The sequence below is a fragment of the Chamaea fasciata genome, unplaced genomic scaffold (genome assembly GCF_029207755.1).
Source record: "Chamaea fasciata isolate MVZ Bird 193981 ecotype frontalis unplaced genomic scaffold, bChaFas1.0.hap1 SCAF_1, whole genome shotgun sequence".
Classification (NCBI taxonomy): Eukaryota; Metazoa; Chordata; class Aves; order Passeriformes; family Sylviidae; genus Chamaea; species Chamaea fasciata.
In genome coordinates, this window is record NW_027094086.1 from 124,145,896 (window position 1) to 124,164,413 (window position 18,518).

Sequence of the window (18,518 nt, forward strand, 5' to 3'; positions counted from 1 at the left end):
ATCAAAATGCCTAAAGCCATGTAGAAGGGTTCTATTTCAGAGATGCCACTGATGTTTAATACTATATATTGATGAAAGTATCAAAGGTATATGTTTAATTAGTTTCAAAACTAAGCAAAACTGAAACTGAAATACAGGCATTTAAATATCTGTTCTGCAGCACAGTGCTGCTGGATATTGAGTACTTTCAGATGTATATGCTGTGTTCCCTCTGATTTCACTGGTAAATGTGGTTACTTGGTATTTCACAGGGTGAACTGAACACAGAGGAACAAGCTGAATTTTCTGACACTTTTCTTGTAGCTTAGTTCTGATCAGTTCTGTTTAGATCAAGCTGAGATCTGTGAAAGCAATAAGTGCTGTGGATTGTCAAGACTTGTCAGGTGTGTCTGCTGCTGTTTGATATCTGAATAGCTGTAGAACTGTCCTCACAGAAACCGCCTGCTAGGTTTAGAGAAGAAAGTCTAAAGAATGACCATCTCAGATACGTACATGTATTTGCAGTAGGTTTTTATGAAGGACTTAAGATTTCTTTTTGTTTTGGTAAATTGTCCCTTGAAGCGTTCTTATACAATCTTCCATTGCTAATTAATCTCGAAAGTCTCATACCAAGTAGTATGACTTATGGATTATGAGAAATAGAAAAGATAAAGAAGGAAGAAAATAATTTTCAAGCATTTTGGACTAAAGCTTTGTGATATAAATGAATATTGATAACATTTAGGTCTCTCATTGTGTTTTTTTCCACAGGCAGCAGGAGCAATCCGTCCTTTAGTTTCTACTGTTATTGCCTCTGCTGCTGATGGCTGCTTGGACCACTCACTGGAACGTGCCAGGTACAGAGCGAGTGAAATGCCTCAGGCTTTCTTGTTTGATATAATCTATGAAGCATACCAACAGGTAAGACATTAAGACTTTCTAAGACCTTTTTTCCATTTACTTTAGTTAAAAAGTGTTATAAATGATCAGAGCCAATTCCAAAAATCAAAGATGTATTTAACAAATTTGAAAATCAATTTCGGAAAATGCCACGATAAACTCAGACAACGTCGATCGAATGCTGGGTGGACAATCCGGGAGCAGCAAAGGGTGCTTCTCCAGAGTGCTGCCCACAAATTTGGGGTCTCAGGGTAGGTGTTTTATTCCATTTTTCTACCCTGAGGCAAAAACACGGATTCGCCCAAAGAACATGACATCATGCAAATAATACAATCCTTGAAATGTCCGTTATCCTGCGAGGGATGTTTGAAAGAGTTTCCTGAGGAATTGAAAAGAAGCCTGAATGTAAAGTCTCTGAATCTTCTATTGGAAGGTTCCTGCTGATCTCTGCCCAGATTGATATCGAATCCTCTGATTAGCTGTGAAAATGTGGTCAGCCCATGATTAATGGGCCGTTTCCCAGTTATCTTTCCTGCAGATGTTGAGGTAACACCTTTGGACTAAAAAAGACTGTGGAATGTAAGGAGACGCCCTCGGATTGTTTCCAGGAGTCCGGGGTTTTTACATCCCACTGTATAGTTTTATACACACAATTTTTAATGCATGAATTTAATACAGTACGTCTATTACAAAAAGAAAAAAAAAAGGTGACTTTATTTCTCATCTTTCAAGAATAGAGCTTCAGCACCTCTTTCAGATCACATCAAACTGTATGTATATTACTTCTGAATCTTTTAGCATTCTAATTTATTCTAATTTTTGCTTAGTTAACTTTCAGATACAAGAGGGGGTGATGGGTCTAAATGGCTGGAAAGATAAATTTGCTTTAATTTGTATTGTGCATTGAATAAATTACTTAAATGAGTGGGTTTATATATTTAAAATTAGGTGTCTATATAAAGAATGTATTGTTGACTGAGAATATCAAAGGGCTTTGAAAGCACAGTGTAATAATGACATTTTATAGTAATTTAGTGGGATACAGGCTGTTCAAAAATACTGAGATAGTATAGCTTGCTACATCCACAAAAATATTTATTTTGTTTCTTGTTGCATGTGTATTATTTATTCTTCAATTAGTGGCTGAAAATAACGTTTACTTGTCTTTCTTGTAATTTTTCATTTTTTTTCCTAATATATTGCTTTGAAATTAACCTTATTCAGGAAAGTTAAAGTTGTGGGTAATGTATTAAACCCTGACTCTTTTGCCTTAATTTGCCCTGAAGACTGCTTTTATTTGCCCCACCCTGCATTCACAGTTTACTGGAAACATTCCAGCCTTTTGCCTTAACATTCTACTTCCTTTTCATTCATCACCTTGTGGAAATTGCCTGTCCTCCAGGTATCTTCCAGACTGACTGGAAGCAGAGCATTTCTTCATTTGTCACTTGGAAGGAATTATTTTTCATGTTAATGCTGACAGTCATGCCTCCCCATCAGTCTTTCAATTCTAAACTAGCCCAAATTTCTGATACTCACTTTCAGAGAGTACAAAGCTTAGAAGTCACTAACAACAGAAAAATGTGAGGACAGGCAATGAGGAAGCTGTTACTTAATTGTTCAGTAATTGTTTTCCTTAAAAATGTTGGCACAAATTCCGTGTCATACCCTTAGTGCTTGATACTTGAAGATATTAGATGCTGAAGATGAAGGACTATCCAAAATGGAGAGCCACTCAAGTGATGTGGACTGGCTTCAACCTTTTTGCTTCTGATAGGATGTAGGGGGTTGTTCTTAGTATATGACACACAGCTGATACTTCTGAGATTCTACCTTGAATGTAGTGGGTAAACTCGTAAGAAATGCAGCCTCTATGTGCAGAAGAACACATCTCATGAGACAACTGCTACCGTTGGCTATACAACCCTTTTTCATGCGTGTCTCTTTTGGCAAATTGCATGTTTATGTGCTGTTTCTTGCAACCACCTTCCCCCCATGCCCCAAACAACCCAGTACTTTCTCTACTGCGTTTGCTTATAATTTGCAAATACGGTAGAAGTGGCAAATACATAAAAAGCTCTTGCCCTAAATTCCTCACTCAAAAGACAACTATATTTGCAGTTCCTGTGCTCCTCTGAATAGAATTTTTTTTCACATATGCATTCCATCAGTCTTCTTTTTTGTATCCCTGCTCTTTCAAGAACAAGCCACCAAAGTTGTTAGAAGCAACCAAGGCTATGGTTTCTTGTCCCCAGTTTCCTTTGCTTTGGCTAAATTGTGGTCATTTTAATGCTCTGTGCCTGGACCCTTGGGAAGTGTAACACTTTGCTAAAATCTCTCAACTCATATTGTTTCCTAATTATTTATGTTTCAATGGTGTCTAGCTGTCCAAGTCAAGGATTAAGACCCTATTGTTCTGGGAACTATACAAACAAAAATGACAGATAATCGTTGTCCTGGAAAACCTAGTCAAGCTACTGTAGGACAAATTTTTGTAGGAATGGATGCAGCTTATGATGCTTCCTGAATATTAAGATATCCACAATCAATCCCACAGCCTGGTGAAGGTAATTATCATTGTACAGTTGAACAAAGAAGAGAAAATAGTTTTGTTACTCATGTTGCAAGTAATTCACAAGGCTGGGAATGGAATTCGTTTTGGCGGACTCCGCCTGGAATCATGATCCCATGCCTGTGTATTTTATACAGTTGTGACCTTTATGCAAGAACAGTGTGGGGAAAAACAACGGTCAAACATGCATTCCTTGGAAGGAAACTGTCCATTTAAATTAGTGCTTCAATTAACTCAGGCTTTTCAGTGACACTGCAGGTAATGTGGAATACTGCTTTTAAACTCCATCTCTATTTAAATACACCATCTGATGTGAGTAGATAGGTTTAGACTGTTTACTTCCAGATATGTTTGTTAATGTAAGGTCTCTGAATATATTGACCACAAAGTTGTGAAATTCAGTTAAAGGTCAGTAATCTGACCCATACAGGTTTGCTATCTGCAGTCTTTTTTGTCTCGTCTTGTATGGTAGCAATCTGGGCAGAGCAGACTAGAGGTCCTTCTCCTTTTATTGCTGTTTTAAATTTATCTAGAACTAGAATGGAATAAGGTATTAACACTGTTAAAATATGAAAAAATATATTTGTATGATCTTTACCAAATTAAGTAATTTCCTTAGAAAACGTTTTCCATTTCTTGCTCAAATTAAAAAAGGATTGTAATGATTTGTGGAAAAATACAGGCTCCATTGAAACTCCTCCTAATTAATTTTATGTACAAATACCAATGATTGATTGAAATATTATCTTAAAATATATGTGTACTACAGGGAATCCCCTTTACATTTGGCGCCAAAAATCCAGGAGAGATTTTGAGGAATTCAGCCAGGTTGTTCACCTGCATTTCATTGTGATGGATTTAATTTTCAGTCTTATATCTTCCCTGTTGCCTAAAACACATATTCCAAACATATCTTTGTTCGGAAATATATTACTTGCTGATTTTACTGTTATGATGTCAAGACTTCTGACTTCATAACTATTAACTTTCAAATTTACACAGTTTCTAACATTTATAAAATTTATAAAAGTTACAACTTTTTAATAAATGTTTACAACTTCTGTTTGTATGATGTGTATCTAGTTCAGGGTGGACAAGTGACCAATGCAAAGAACAGCAAGGGGAGAAAGAACTGTATTTACAGCGTATGTGAGTCCTGCAGGTGGGAGGCTTTATGTTAGCCAGGGTTTTTCTTTGGGATTTTAGGTAAAAGGACGTATAGATTTGTTAAGGGGATAAATGTGACGTTGCATTGCAACTCTGTGTTCTGGTACGTCCTAATTCGTGAGTTCTCATTTCCTGCACGATGTAATGAACCACAGTAAATGGATAAATTAAAAACCTTAAAATCAAAAAAGCAAATCTCTAATAACAAGTAAAACCTCTGGAAAAGTTTTAACAAAATGGCAGAATCCATGATTTACTTCAGTTCTGAACTACCTGGGACAAAATCAGCCTATTGAATTTTTAAAAATTATTTTTATTTTGTTATGTTAATAACAAATTCATGATCTTTAAAAATATGTGTTTCTTTTCTATTTTTAATAATTCCAAGGAAAATCAGAAAAGTCTTAAGTGTTAATTGAAGATCCACACTTTCTACAGATAGCAAATAAGGAATAGATTCCTTAGACCAGACTTGTTCATTTTTGCTTAAGGTAGTTTCATGTTTCTGTTCCACTTCTTAATTTAAATAGGAACAAATGTGAAGTATGATCCTGCAAGCCTGGGAGGAGGTGGGGGAAAGACTTCACTTACCAAAAGTCAAGTGTTCCCTGGAGCAGTACCTTCTAAAAGAATTAGAGTATCAGGAAGTCAGGTAGACTGTTTTCCTTTAATCAGAGTAGGCTGGGACTGTTTTCTGTAGTACTTGTTTTTGACATAGTATGAAATGCACAAAGATCTCAAAGGTTTTTTTGTCTTTAACACAAAGCATCTTGTTGTGTCATGTCATGTGTTCTGTACAAAGCAATACAACCACAATATATAAAGGGTGAAATACTCAAAGCATTGAACACTTGAAATGTATCTGCTAAAGCAGGAAAGGTATCATTTAGAAACATTTAGAAGGCTTTACCTTTTCATGATCTGGAAGAGAAACAACCAAAAACGGAAGCAGAAGAGGAGTGGTAGGTAGAAGATTCTGACCAGCTTCTATGTCAGATATGCAAACAAACAGCCCTGGTAAGATGATACAATGATTAAGGAGTAGTCAGCATGAATGTGGGGAATACCAGAGAATTGCTCACCAGTGCCACCAGTCCAGGGAAGCTGAGAAACCTGTGAAAGGGAATAGCTACAAACAGCCGAAAAAAGAGCTGGACATGTTAGATTCTGCAGGAATCCTTCCTATGTGTGTGGTGTGGCAAAGTCTGATCACTACTTCAAAATTAAAGCATAGCTTTTTAAGAATCTTATTAAAAAAAAAAAAAGATACACTTTTTTCCCTGCTGATTATTTGTCCATTATCTTACAATTTTCCTCAAGATCTGCTGTACCTGTGGAAATTTACTGCAAGAACTGCACAGTTTTTTGGGGAGGATGGGTGTTTGTATTACATATATAGTTAGTTCACTCATCTGTTGATAGTAGACCTTTTGCAGAGTATGGGAGTTTATATTTAGCTAATCAGAACAGTGAGGCTGAAGTTAAAAAAAAAAAAAGGGCAACAGGAAGCAGGAATACTCATTGAAGGAGAATGAGCTTCAACATGTTTAGAGACATTTCTCTGATTCATGTCTATAACTTCCTTACAGATATCCACACAGATCAGTCTGATTTTAGGGATTCTATCTAATCTGTATGGAAAATGTGTAGAGATTAGTACTTTTTGGGACTACATTAAATTAGTGTATCTTTTAATAGCCAACATTAACCAGTCTTTGAATACTAAGCAATTACGTTTACTTATGGGCCATTGCAGCATCTGCTTGCATAGGAGGGAATGGCTATATATAAACATAGTAATGACAAGATGCAAAACAATAGAGTGTCAGAGAGAATCATGCACATACTTTGATGCTGAATTCTGGGAGGCAGATGTTCTTCCACTCCCCCAAAAAATCATTGCGAAATGTCCACAGATTGGGTGGAGATGGGGAGAAGGGATACTCTGCAAACTGTCCAACCTGGTCATTAGAAGAAGAAAAGGAAATCCTAAAATGGTTCTCCTCTAACAAAATCCTGGAAATGTTCAGGGAAGATTTTGCCAGAGTAAGAAAGGAAGTTGGCTATTGTTAGGGCCATTGTAAAAGTATTTGGTCTAAGTATTGTCTTTTCTGTATGTAAATAATAGGGAGGGTATTCCATGTGGATTTTGTAAACTTCTAAAGTACTTTTTGAAAGGGCACAACATTACTGAGATTCTTTTTCAAACATGTGCAAAGCATTTTAGTATCCTCTGTAGCAGGGAAGTGGAGTCAGCTGTAGGAGTTTAGCAATATTTTGGCATAGGTCAGGCAAAGTCCTTCGAGGCAAAATGTCTAGACTGATTTGAGGATTTTCCTGTGGCTTCATTCTTTGTTAAAAACATCAATGTCTGTCAAATTATTACTGCCAGGAGCAACAAGCGATTAGATGAACGGTAGTAGACAAATTGTTGACTAAAACCTTGGCAACTTTGGAAGAAAGGGTCAGATTCAGAAAAAGGACTGAAGGATTAAGATATAAGTGAGACAAAATTTGGGCATTTAATTCCAGTGCTGGAATCCTGAAAAAAACCACTGCTCATCCCCTTGCCAAGACTAAAGAGACTTGAATCTTCAAGACACCTCAACCTTTATTTTTAACATTCACCAAACATGAAGCTTTGTGTATATCAAGGCATGTAAGTTGTCACCAAGGTTGACCGACTTAACATTTTATCTCCTGTAAACATTCTCTTGGGGATAATTTTTTTTGTCTGATTCTGTTCCATCATGAATTAGTGATATGGGTCAAAACTGTTCATTTTTGTAGTGTAAAAGCACTTAAAAAGAGATCACCATTGTTTTAAACATATGACAAATAGTGCATAAAATATATACATTTTAGCATAACTTGTACTGGTTTGTTTCTTGACCTTTGTCTTTTTTTTAAAAAAATCAGGAATCTTTTATTAAGTATATTGTGTTTAAGGACGATCATTTAACCTTGTTCTTACTCAAATGTATTTTGCATTTTCTGGGTGCTCCATGTGTGTGTAGGTCCACTTCCTTTTCCACATCTCCAGGCTCTGGTCACCCACTTTATTTTTGTAGATTATAGTTCTATGTTCAGGTCTTATATGTCATGTGACATCATTATTGTACTTGTCCTAAACCTGCATTCCAGTTTGTCTATAGGTTTCCTTCCTTCTCATTGAAGATATGCTGAAATACTGAATCAAGAAGTGATTTGTGAATTAGGCAAGAGCTGGCTAGACTAATACTAATCTTTTAGAATGATTTGTTTGAAGACAGTACTACAAACCAATGTTCTTCTTTGTATGGAGACCAGCATTCTTCCATCTGCCTATAGAACAGGTAATTACAGTTTTAGTGTAATTACCTACTTGGTTGGTCCAAGTAAGCTGGATACTCAGCTGAATACTTTTTTGAAATTCCTAGCCCTAATTTTAATTATCTGTGTACTACTTGCATGAATACGGCAAATATTTGTGACTTTTTCAAAGTGCAATCTAAGCATATGAAATAACCTACAGAAGGAAGCCTTTCTGGTTTGTTCATAGGTCATTAGGATTTTAGATATGATGGTTTGACAGGGAAATCTGCGTACTAAATGTTAGAATACCTGTTCTTTCTTACAAGAGAAATTTCACATTATTAAGCACCCTTTCATTGTTGTGGTCCATTTCAGCTTTGATTTTATGACTTGTTTTAGTCACATTTTTAAAAAAATATATATTTGGAACTTCAGTAGAACCTGAGTTCTGCTCCATTTATTGCATGCTGAAAGCTGGTAATCTTTTTCTTGTTTGGATGCAAAATTGATGTTGTGCTAATTTTTTAATAATGCAGTTTTGCAGAGGTTCCGCCTTTCTCCGTTCATTGTCAGACTGATCCATGCAGACTGTTGTTTAACTGTGGGGTTGTCAACCTCACCTAAATGAATATCCTAATTTGTATAGTCAGCAGGTTGTAGCTCAGGTATTTTCCAAAGAGATCTGTTATTTCACCTGGCATCTTTTTACCCTGAAAGCTTTGCCATGCGGAGCATGGAGGAATAAATAATTTTTCTTATGCGTAAAGCCTACCCTATTCTGAAGAATACTTTTCAGGGTAAATATGGTAAAAGAAATGTTTTCAGTAGTGCTTTCTTTTGTTCAAAAAGTGAAGCTAGATTGGTGGTCTGGAGAAAACTGTGCTAGTTTAGATAGCTCTGTACTTGATTAGTTCTTTGGCACAATGGTAGAGCCAGGATATTGTCTGAATCCCCACCTTGCCCTAATTAAATTCTGCCACAAGAATGTTTGGAGAGATTCTGATGCCTTGCACAAGAAAAAAAAAAGAGTTTTTACTAATGGGATAATTGCTTCCATTTTATGTCACTTCATCCTGTAGCATCTCAAAGAACTTTGCAAATTCACATCTTAGCTCTTGGAACTGTTTGCTGCAGTGGTGCTAAGCTTCCACTCCATGGATGAAATTTGGCATCTCTATGGCAGTGAAAAGGCATTTTGTCTTCAGATATAGTCTGGAAGGTGTATGTTTAGGAGACTCAATACAAATATTCAAGTTGGAAGTTAGGTTGGATTATGAGAATGCTGTTGTGTTACTGGATTTACCTGGTAAGTGTCCTGTATCCATGAGAATCACCTGTTTGGCACAGGCTCAGAAAATGCTGAGTACTGTGAGGATCCTGGTATCCCACATATGGGAAACCACCCACCTAAATTGTCATCTGTTGCTTGTTCTGAGATAGTAACAAAGAAGACAAAGTAGTGAAGCTGGAGGTTTTGGTCACTTGTTATTGACAGTTTGGTGTATTGAAAGGCAAGGAAAAGGACCATTTATGATCCTGCATAATTCAAGAGGTTATTTTCCTGGAGTAAATTCTTCCAAGAGTGAATAATCTTACCTGTTAAAAAAACTTAAATTTAAAAATGCTTTCTAGCTTGGCCTGAATTTGGCTCACCTCTGCTTCCAACCTTGATTAAATTATCTGTTGATTTCTTAATTTTGTTACATGATGTATTTAGAAATCTCTTTATTGGGAGAATGTGAACAATTACTTTTTCAAATTTTCTTAGAATAACCTAAATAATCTGCGCTTTCTACATTAGGGCAAGATTTTTCTTGTCTTTGTCTTGTCCAAATAACTCTTTCCCAAGTATTTTTCCAATTTGCAAGATAATTTAAAAAGTATAAACAATAAGTCCTAACACAGTGTTTTGACTGCTACTCTTGTCACATAGAATATTACCATTTTCTTATTTCTTCATGTTGTAATTAAAGTATGGGTATTTAGTGTACTTGGAAACAATGTGAGTACCAAAATATCCCAATGAGCAATCAGGAAGCCTTCAGGGATCTAATGGTAGATTGCCAGGAAATCATGGCATGTACGGAAAGACTTTTGCAGTTACTGCATTGAAGGGTGTTGGGATATAGATACAGGTCTGTATGAAAACAGGCTTGCATAATTCTGTTAGAGACTAAATTGCTGTATCTTTGTTCTCTTCACTACCACTGCATCTGGATGTATGTCACAACAGTTTTAATAATTAACTATGGTAAAAATAGTTTCAGAGATGAGATAATCTGGTTTTACATTGATCTCGGTGTTTCCTCATTCAGGTTTCCCCATTCTGTTTGCTGCTTCTGCTGTCTCTCATTTAGCTGTGGCATATTAATGTAGGCTGAGTGCTTGCTGCAAATCCACTGTTGGATTCAGCTTTTTTTTTTTTTTTTTTTTTTTTTTTTTTTTTTTTTCTTTTTTTTTTTTTTTTTTTTTTGTTTCAGTGGTAATGAGCATGGCAAAAAAAATCTTTTTTAAAATGTGATAAAAATAGGCTAATTCAAGTTCAGTGACAACTTGTGTCTACTTCTTTACTCAATAAAATGTTCCTGATGATAGATGTTCATGATGAACTCTGGCACTTCAGCAGTGGAAACTTGATTTGCCAGGATCTGGAAAAATCTTAAAGCTCTGCTATTGTTGATTAGTTATGCATTTTAAGTGCAAGTGTTCTGATATTGTTACTGAATGGATTTACATTGGACAATAAAATGGAGACGCTGCTGACAGTGGAGAAAGTGCTAAAGATTACACAGTCAAGGGTTAAAGAAGTGTAAATGCTGGTTCTTCACAGGTTAAAAGATACCTGTGTAGACGAGCATATCTGAAAAATTTCTTTCAGTTTATGCATAAAAGAATATTATTTTGTGTCATTATAAACTAAGGAATGATGAAAAGATAAGAAAATAACAGAGCTGTATTGAACCATTAAAAATGTTTTTTTTTTTTATCTGTGCTGGTTCTGTTGTATGGTCACCAGTTCCTGTATAAAGATAAAATAAATATTGTTCACAGTGTTGCATTGGAAGCAAGTAAGCATATGTACTATTAGTAAATACCAGGGAGGGAGAGGTTGCATAGCTGCTGTTTTCTCTAACCTCTTATTCTGTGTTTACATACAAGGAACAACAATACACCTTGCATTTTAGGAAGTAGTAGTATTTTTCAAAATGTTTTCAAAATAATTTCGGGGGAAGAGGAAGAAGACTTTGTGTAATGCTAAAATCTGTATCTCATTCCACTCCTAACACTTTATTCAAACATCCACTCTTAGAAAACAAACAAAAAAAACCCCCACCGACAAAACAGAGTCCCCAAAACTACCTATTAGAATGCCTTTGAATATTCAACACTACAAAAGCATTTTTAAGTAACATATTTCCTTTACTGTCATTTAAAGAGCTAAACTATTATGTTTTCTTTCTTTTGTGGATGTTTTGTGCCAATATTCCGAGCTGTATCCATAATTTCAAATCTGTGGTCTGAAACTTAAACTATGTCTATTGTTTCACAAAACTATGTGTGCATGTCAAGTTCAGTTAATTGTACGCTGTCAAACTTATGTTAGAAAGGCTTTCAGTAATAAAGGGGCTTTAGAAACATCAAGAGTTTTAAATAGATTTTTGTATTGTAAATTGAATCTAGATGTACACTGAATTATATACAGAAGACTTAGGATTAGAATGGTTATATACCTGGGTCAGTAAGAATTTTCTTCACAAATATTCTGTAATTTTTGTAGAATCATAGAATATCCTGAGTTGGAAAGGACCATAAGGATCACTGAATCCAGCTCCTGGCCCTGCAGAGGACATCCCCAGTAGTCCCACCAGCTGAGAGCATTGTCCAAATGTATCTTGAACTCTGCCGGGCTTTGTGCTGGATCACTTCCTTGAGGAGCCTACTCTTTCCTCTGGATGAAGAACTGGTTCCTAATATCCAACCTAAACCTCCACTGATACAACTTCAGGTCCTATCACTGATCAGGTCCATTCCCTCAGGTCCTGTCACTGATCAGCAAAGAGAAGAGATCAGTGTCTGCCCCTCTTCTTCCTCATGTAAGGAATCTGTAACTGCAATGTAACTCCCTTCAGTTTCCTCTTCTCCGGGCTGAACAGACCAAGTGACTTCAGCTGCTCCTAGTGTGGCTTCCCCTCAAGGCCCTTCAGCATCTTTATTGCCCTCCTTTGGACACTCTTTGATAGTTTAGTGTCTTTCTTATATTGAGGTGCCCTAACACTGCCCCCAGCACTGGAGGTGAGGCCGCCCCAGTGCAGAGCAGAGCGGGACAATCCCTGCCCTTGACTGGCTGGTGATGCTGTGCCTGACATGTAGGACTTTTTTATAGGTGCTGTCTCAAAATGCTTAATTTGTTAACTGAATTTCTTAGGGCAATATAGAAGCTTTTGAATTCTGCATTTTAAATACAGATTTAAAATTTCTCATGAAGATATTTAGCATGAGATGATATATAATCAGCTAGCCTTGTGCTGCTACTTCATTTCATTGTTCTCCTCTGGCATCAGCATATCAGACTTGGAGAACAGTACACTCTGACAATATGTTTAGGTTGAAACAATTACAGATAATTAGAGTGGTAAATGTCATGATATACAAGTGTTAGTGAAATATGTTTTTAATTATTACTTTGCTTTGTGTCATATTTCATCCCTTGAAGCAAGTAATACTCTCAAGATGCCTTAGCCCATTTATGGAACTTCTCTACTCCCTACTAATTATCTGTGATTAATACCTTGCTAAAAAGTTGGAATTGCTTAGTTTTGTCCTAGTTGCATTAATTACCCATATATTTAAAAATGTTACTTAATTTTATTTCAAAGTAAATACTTGCTCACTTAAATTTATTTCTGAAATTTTCTCTTCCATTCTGAAGTAAAAATAAAAAAAATATAGGTTTTTTAAATCTGTGTGTTATTCATGTTAGTGGAAAATAGTTTGTGTTCTACCAGAAAATTTTCCTTAAAAACAAGATGAAAGGAGGAAACATTTTTGTAATAAATATTTGGAATTGAAAGTTACTAGGCCATTCATTTCTGGTTTTACTGGTACTTTATCTCTGTACTTCTTAAATTGAGGGATCATTGCACTCTTATGTATTTTGGAGATAGAGTTCCCTATTCCTTTATCTTTTTGTTGACCTTTTTTGTATCCTGTTTATTTAAATTTCTGCTTAATTTGAAAATGTTCCGAAGTGGTTTTTTGAAACCCCTTTCATTTTAACTTACTCTATGTTCTTGTGTCCATTTTGTTTGTAACTCAAGCTAAAAAACTAGAAAAGAACTTTAACATTTAAAGTACTTTTCTGAGTTGGCTGACAAACTAAAATGACAGAATTTACTGATTTAAATAATATAAAAATGACAGCTATGGGTTTTTTCTAGGATGTCTGTAGGTATGAGTATTGCAATTCAGATCTGTAATGCCAATGAAGTCCTTGAATATCGCTGATACATTATAAAACAAGATTAGAAACTAAAAATTTTCTTCATCTGTTTTAATAAACTTCATCAGGAGCTTACTAAAAAGAAAAGCAGGTTGTATTGCAGTACTCTCTTCTGGTTCTACTTTAACCCACTAAAATTTTTACATGCTTGACAATTTCAATTTCTCAAATCGTGGAGGGGGCTGGAAATTATTGAGCACAGCATCTTTGAAATATGAATTTGTATACACATAGTTAAATTTGACACAGTGGAATTGTTTGTAAAGGAAAGCTTATGTATTGCAGAGCTAGGTGTCGTTCTTTAAGGACTTCACTGGCATCTTATTTGAGGTTGATTGAGGTGATAACAACCTATGTGCATTAATAAGATGTTTCACAGAAGCCTTTACTGAAGACTCTTGAAGGAAACTTAAAAGATTTGGGATAAGAGAAAGGACTTACCAGAGTAGATTGTTTGTTAGAAGATAAGAAACAAGGCCAAGTGCATGACCAGTTTTCATTGCAGTAAATCACCACTGGAGTTTCATGATTATCTGTACTGAGACCTGTGCAGTTATTTTGTTCATATAAAATTTGGAACAGGAAGTGGAGGTACCCATTTTTTTTTTCTGTGTAGTAGAGATGAGGACTGAGAAAGTTTGTAGAAGGATATTATGATAAAATTCATAGGTAAGTGTAGATAAATGGAGGGCAAAAGGGTTGATCAAAGTTTTTAAGTAGTTTCCACACATGAGATGACTGAATTGATATTGATCTCTTTATCTCTGGAAAGATGTGAGAAGAGATGTGGTGGAGCATTTTGAAGGGTTGAGAAGGTGGTTTTTCTGTCAGAATGACAGAGAATGTGATGAAAAGACTGATGAATGATATACTCCCTGCTGCAGTTGCTAAAAAAATACTGCTATTCAAAAAATAATTGGGTGAATTTAGCATTCCAGTAGTTCACTGAGTGCTGTTAAGGCAGTCACTTCTGGTTCAGTGTGTCCCTCAGAGCCTTTTTATTATAGGGATTTCTGAAGCAAGAATAATAGCTTTATATGAGGCAAAGGGAGCATTCTGGGAAAGTAAGAACATATTATTGCCTTGTTCTTTCTTATTTATCGTTGACAGTTCACTCTGAAATAGAGACTGGATAGTGTGCTAGCCAGCCTGTGATCTTCTCAAATACTTCCTTTTTTAAATAAAAGATGCTATCTTAAGTTATCCTTGTTATATGGAGTCTGTGTTTCTGGACAGACTGGTAATATAGCAATATGAAAATAGAGTAGAATTTCCTATCTTGGTTAGGCTAGTTCATCTTGAAGTAGTCCTGACTAATAAGCTCCCAGTACCTGCTTTTCCACCTATGTTTTGGCTCAGAAGATTCTTCTCCCTACTCAGTTTTTCATTAATGAGGTTCTTATAATCAGTATCAATAGGAAGCCAAACTGCCTGGGAAGGGTGTGTCAAGAGAATAATATCTTTTCTAGATGAATAAAAGGTAGATGAACCTTTGTTTGTTGTGTCATATTTTTGGGGATTTGTTTTTAATCTGTAAGGATCATGGAGCAGCATGGGACTGCTATTTTCTGTGCATGTAACTGGAGAAAAAGATAGAGGGAATCACATAAGGAATACAGAGGTTCTTAGTTACTACCATCCCTTTTTTGATGCTGCAATAACCAAAACAGCATTTGAAGAGTCATGTTTCTACATCTATTAAATTGTTGCCATACTCTAAAGGTTTGTCACTGGAAGGTCAGTGGTGTCTATTGGTGAGGCCTCTCTCAACTCCATCAAGAATTTTTTTTACATGTAACCTCTCATGCATTTATTTAACAATGTAAAGTTTTAGCTATATACTTGCAGCACCTAACTGAATTCATGTGTGCTTATAAACTGGTTATTTGCTTCTGTAGGACTTTGCTGAATAGCCACAAGTGGGCATAAGCTTCTTGGAACAGTTTTATTTGTGATCCATGCTAAACCTATGTGCCTAATACAGATGTGTTACTGTGGATAAGACTGTTCAGATGTAAGGTTCAATTAATGAAAGAAAATGTGTTATTGCTTAGAACTATCTAAGATTAATTTAGGATATTTTTTCTTTTTTAATTACTTCAGTGTACAGACTATGACCTGGATTATGGAACTGAATGTTTGCATCTGGCTCTGAAATACTGTAAAACAAGTGCCAAACTTGTTGAAGGAACAGCTGACCTCTGGAAGGTAAAGACAATAATAATATCTGGTTATATATATATAATTTAAAATTAATAAAATTTGCATATTACCATAAAATTACCATAAGATGTGTTTTCAATTGGAATTTGGGCTTTTCTATTTAATTTTTCTAATGTGATTTTTCAGAATTGATTTTGTGTAAGCTCTTTTCAGAGCTTATTATTGTGGAGAGGCTTGGGCAGGTGTTACTTGAGATAACCAATGAAGACAGCATTTTCCTGTAAATAGGAAAAACATCTAGGTATTTGAATGATCTGAGAATCTGTAAAACAATAAATCTGTAATCTCCAAAACCAAGAATTGTATTTTATAAAGTGAGCTTTCTCTTGCTATTTCTATATCTTTTGTCTGTTTTCCTTCACTTTTCTTATGAGGACATCGCTTTTTTTTCTGATGCCAAATACCTGGCTATCAACAATTTGATTTTTAGAGTAGTTCATTACATTCAGTAACATTGTAATATTTAAGACCTCTTCAAATAACCTTTTAAATTTTTTAAAACATCATTTACCTTGTCTGGTAATCCGGTATGTTGCTGATGACTGACAAAGCAGCTTGTGTGTGCAGTTACCAAAGTATATGTCCCTTCTACTTCAAAGAATCATGTATTTTTTGTATGGTGGGACATTATTCATTTTTAGTAGCTGTTGTGTCAAGCAATTTTAAAGGGTTTTATATTTTATTTTATTTTATTTTATTTTATTTTATTTTATTTTATTTTATTTTATTTTATTTTATTTTATTTTATTTTATTTTATTTTATTTTATTTTATTCATTAGCACAGTGAAGGATCTGGAAGCAGCTCAAATCACTGCATCTGTCTTTGGCAGTAAATTTCCTCCAGTGAGACATTATTTCTAACAGTGTAACCATAAATCTTACAAAGAAAGGCAATTTCCTAAATCTGCAGTGCAAGTTTCCTGTGCAATTTAACAGCAAAATTTACTTGTTCATTGGTTGCATACAGAACCTCTTTTGATATCTTGTTGAGGACATATAGTCTTTCTGAAACAGTATACGGTCTGTTTTCCTATGTAGTCCTCTGAGGGACAGACTATATCATGCATATTTACATTACAGAATTTTTTGGATGGTTTCATTGTCCGCATTGCAAGGCATGGCACTTACATGAAGGGTAGCAAAATACACCAGTAATGCTCTTTTAGCTCATTATAATGTTCATCTGGTTCTTTGCTATCTGTAGATACTGCTGGTGTCCAGCAGATAAATGTAGCTTAGAAAGACAGACTAATTAAATCTGAAAGAAATAGATATCATCTGGTCCTACACCTTGCTGAAAGTGGGACCAGGTTAGTTATATTAGGCAGTGTAGGGCCTTGTCCAGCTAAATTTTGAATATCTCCAAGAAGGGAGATCTCACAGGCCCTCTAGGGAAGACAATTTTAATGAATATCACCTTGTATGGGGACTTTTTTCATATTATTTCATCAATGTTTCCCTTACTGCCTCTTGCACTGGGAAAGGAAGAAAGGCCAACAGAAAGCTCTGCAAGAAAAGTCCAATTTATTCTTCACTATGGCCATTAATTAACCCTTCACCACCTTGTATCTTGTGTAATTTGAGCTGAACAAACCAAGTTCTCTCACACCATCTTAGCAACCCTCTACTGGCTTCCTCCTGTTACTCTTTGTGTTATACTGGGGAGCCCAAAACTAAAAGCAGTACTCTGGAGTGTTCTCTGATGGGCCAAATACAGGGGAGTACTCCCTGTATTACCTGTAACGAGGACTACTTCCTTACTGATACAGCCCTGTTGGAATCCTTTTCTCCACTGCTCCCCACTGCTGACTCATGCTCAGCTTGTCCAGAAGGTCCTTCCCTGTAAAGCTGTTTTCTGTATTTCAGCATCAGCATGGACTGCTGCTGCCCAGGGTATATGTGTATATATGGTTGTTATTGACCGCAAAGTTTCTCTCAGGTCCTTTTTCTAGGCTTTCAAGATCATTCTAAATTACTGGTGGACCCTTGAGCATATTGAAGGAATACTTGTTCATTTGTTGTTGATTCAACAGTTCTTGTTCATTCATTTCATCTACTAGTTTTCTGAGGGTATTTCCCTTTTCTCAGGTTGTTAATAAAGAGACAGTATTTTCCCCAGTATCAGGCGCCAAGGAATAGCACCAGTGGTTACCAGTCCCCACTTTCATTTGGACTTGAACTTGTGCACATCTGTGTTCTAAAAGAGACTTGTTGAAGTGTCAGGGTCACTCCAGCACTGTTTATGAAACAAAATCCTGATGCTGTTAACTTTATAGTATGTGGGACCCATTGCAGTAGCACTGGACTTTAAAGAGGCCTATAAATGTTTGGAAAATGATAATATGTGAAAAGGGAAGGGAAGCCCTCCCCCTATGGAGGAAAGAGCAGCAGAGACATTGTGAGATAAACTGGTTGCAACCCCATTTCCCATCCCCATGTGCCACTGGAGGGGAGGAGGTGGGAAAAATTTGGAGTAAAGTTGAGCCTGCGAAAAAGGGGGTGGTTGGGTGAAGAAGTTTTAATATCTGGTTTTATTTCTCATTATCCTACTATGATTTGATTGGTAGTAAATTAGACTAAATTAAACTAATTTCCCTGAATTGAGTCTGGTTTGTGTGGTCTCTCCCTGCCCATACCTTGACCCATGAGCCATTTGTTATATTTTCTCTCCCCTATCCACTTGAAGAGGGGAATGACAGAGCAGTTTTGGTGGGCACCTGGTATTCATCCAATGTCAACCTAGCACAGTCTTAGTGTTGACAGTGTTGTGCAGAGTGTGGCAGTAGCAAAAATACTCATTTATGTGAAGACACTGTGCTGAAGGCAGTGCAGAGTAGTGAACATTTTACATACAGTAAGCGCAAAGATGCTGGTGTCAGGTC

General features: G+C 36.0%; 1 protein-coding gene across 3 annotated transcripts in view; it reads left to right on the forward strand.

The window, feature by feature from the left end:
- Positions 1-18,518, forward strand: part of CRPPA (CDP-L-ribitol pyrophosphorylase A) — a 111,313-nt gene that overhangs the window by 24,173 nt on the left and 68,622 nt on the right. For all 3 annotated transcript variants that reach the window (XM_066196433.1, XM_066196451.1, XM_066196443.1), the window contains exons 3-4: positions 751-900; positions 15,516-15,620. In XM_066196433.1, the coding sequence (XP_066052530.1) occupies positions 751-900; positions 15,516-15,620 (255 nt within the window). The remainder of the gene's footprint in view (positions 1-750; positions 901-15,515; positions 15,621-18,518) is intronic.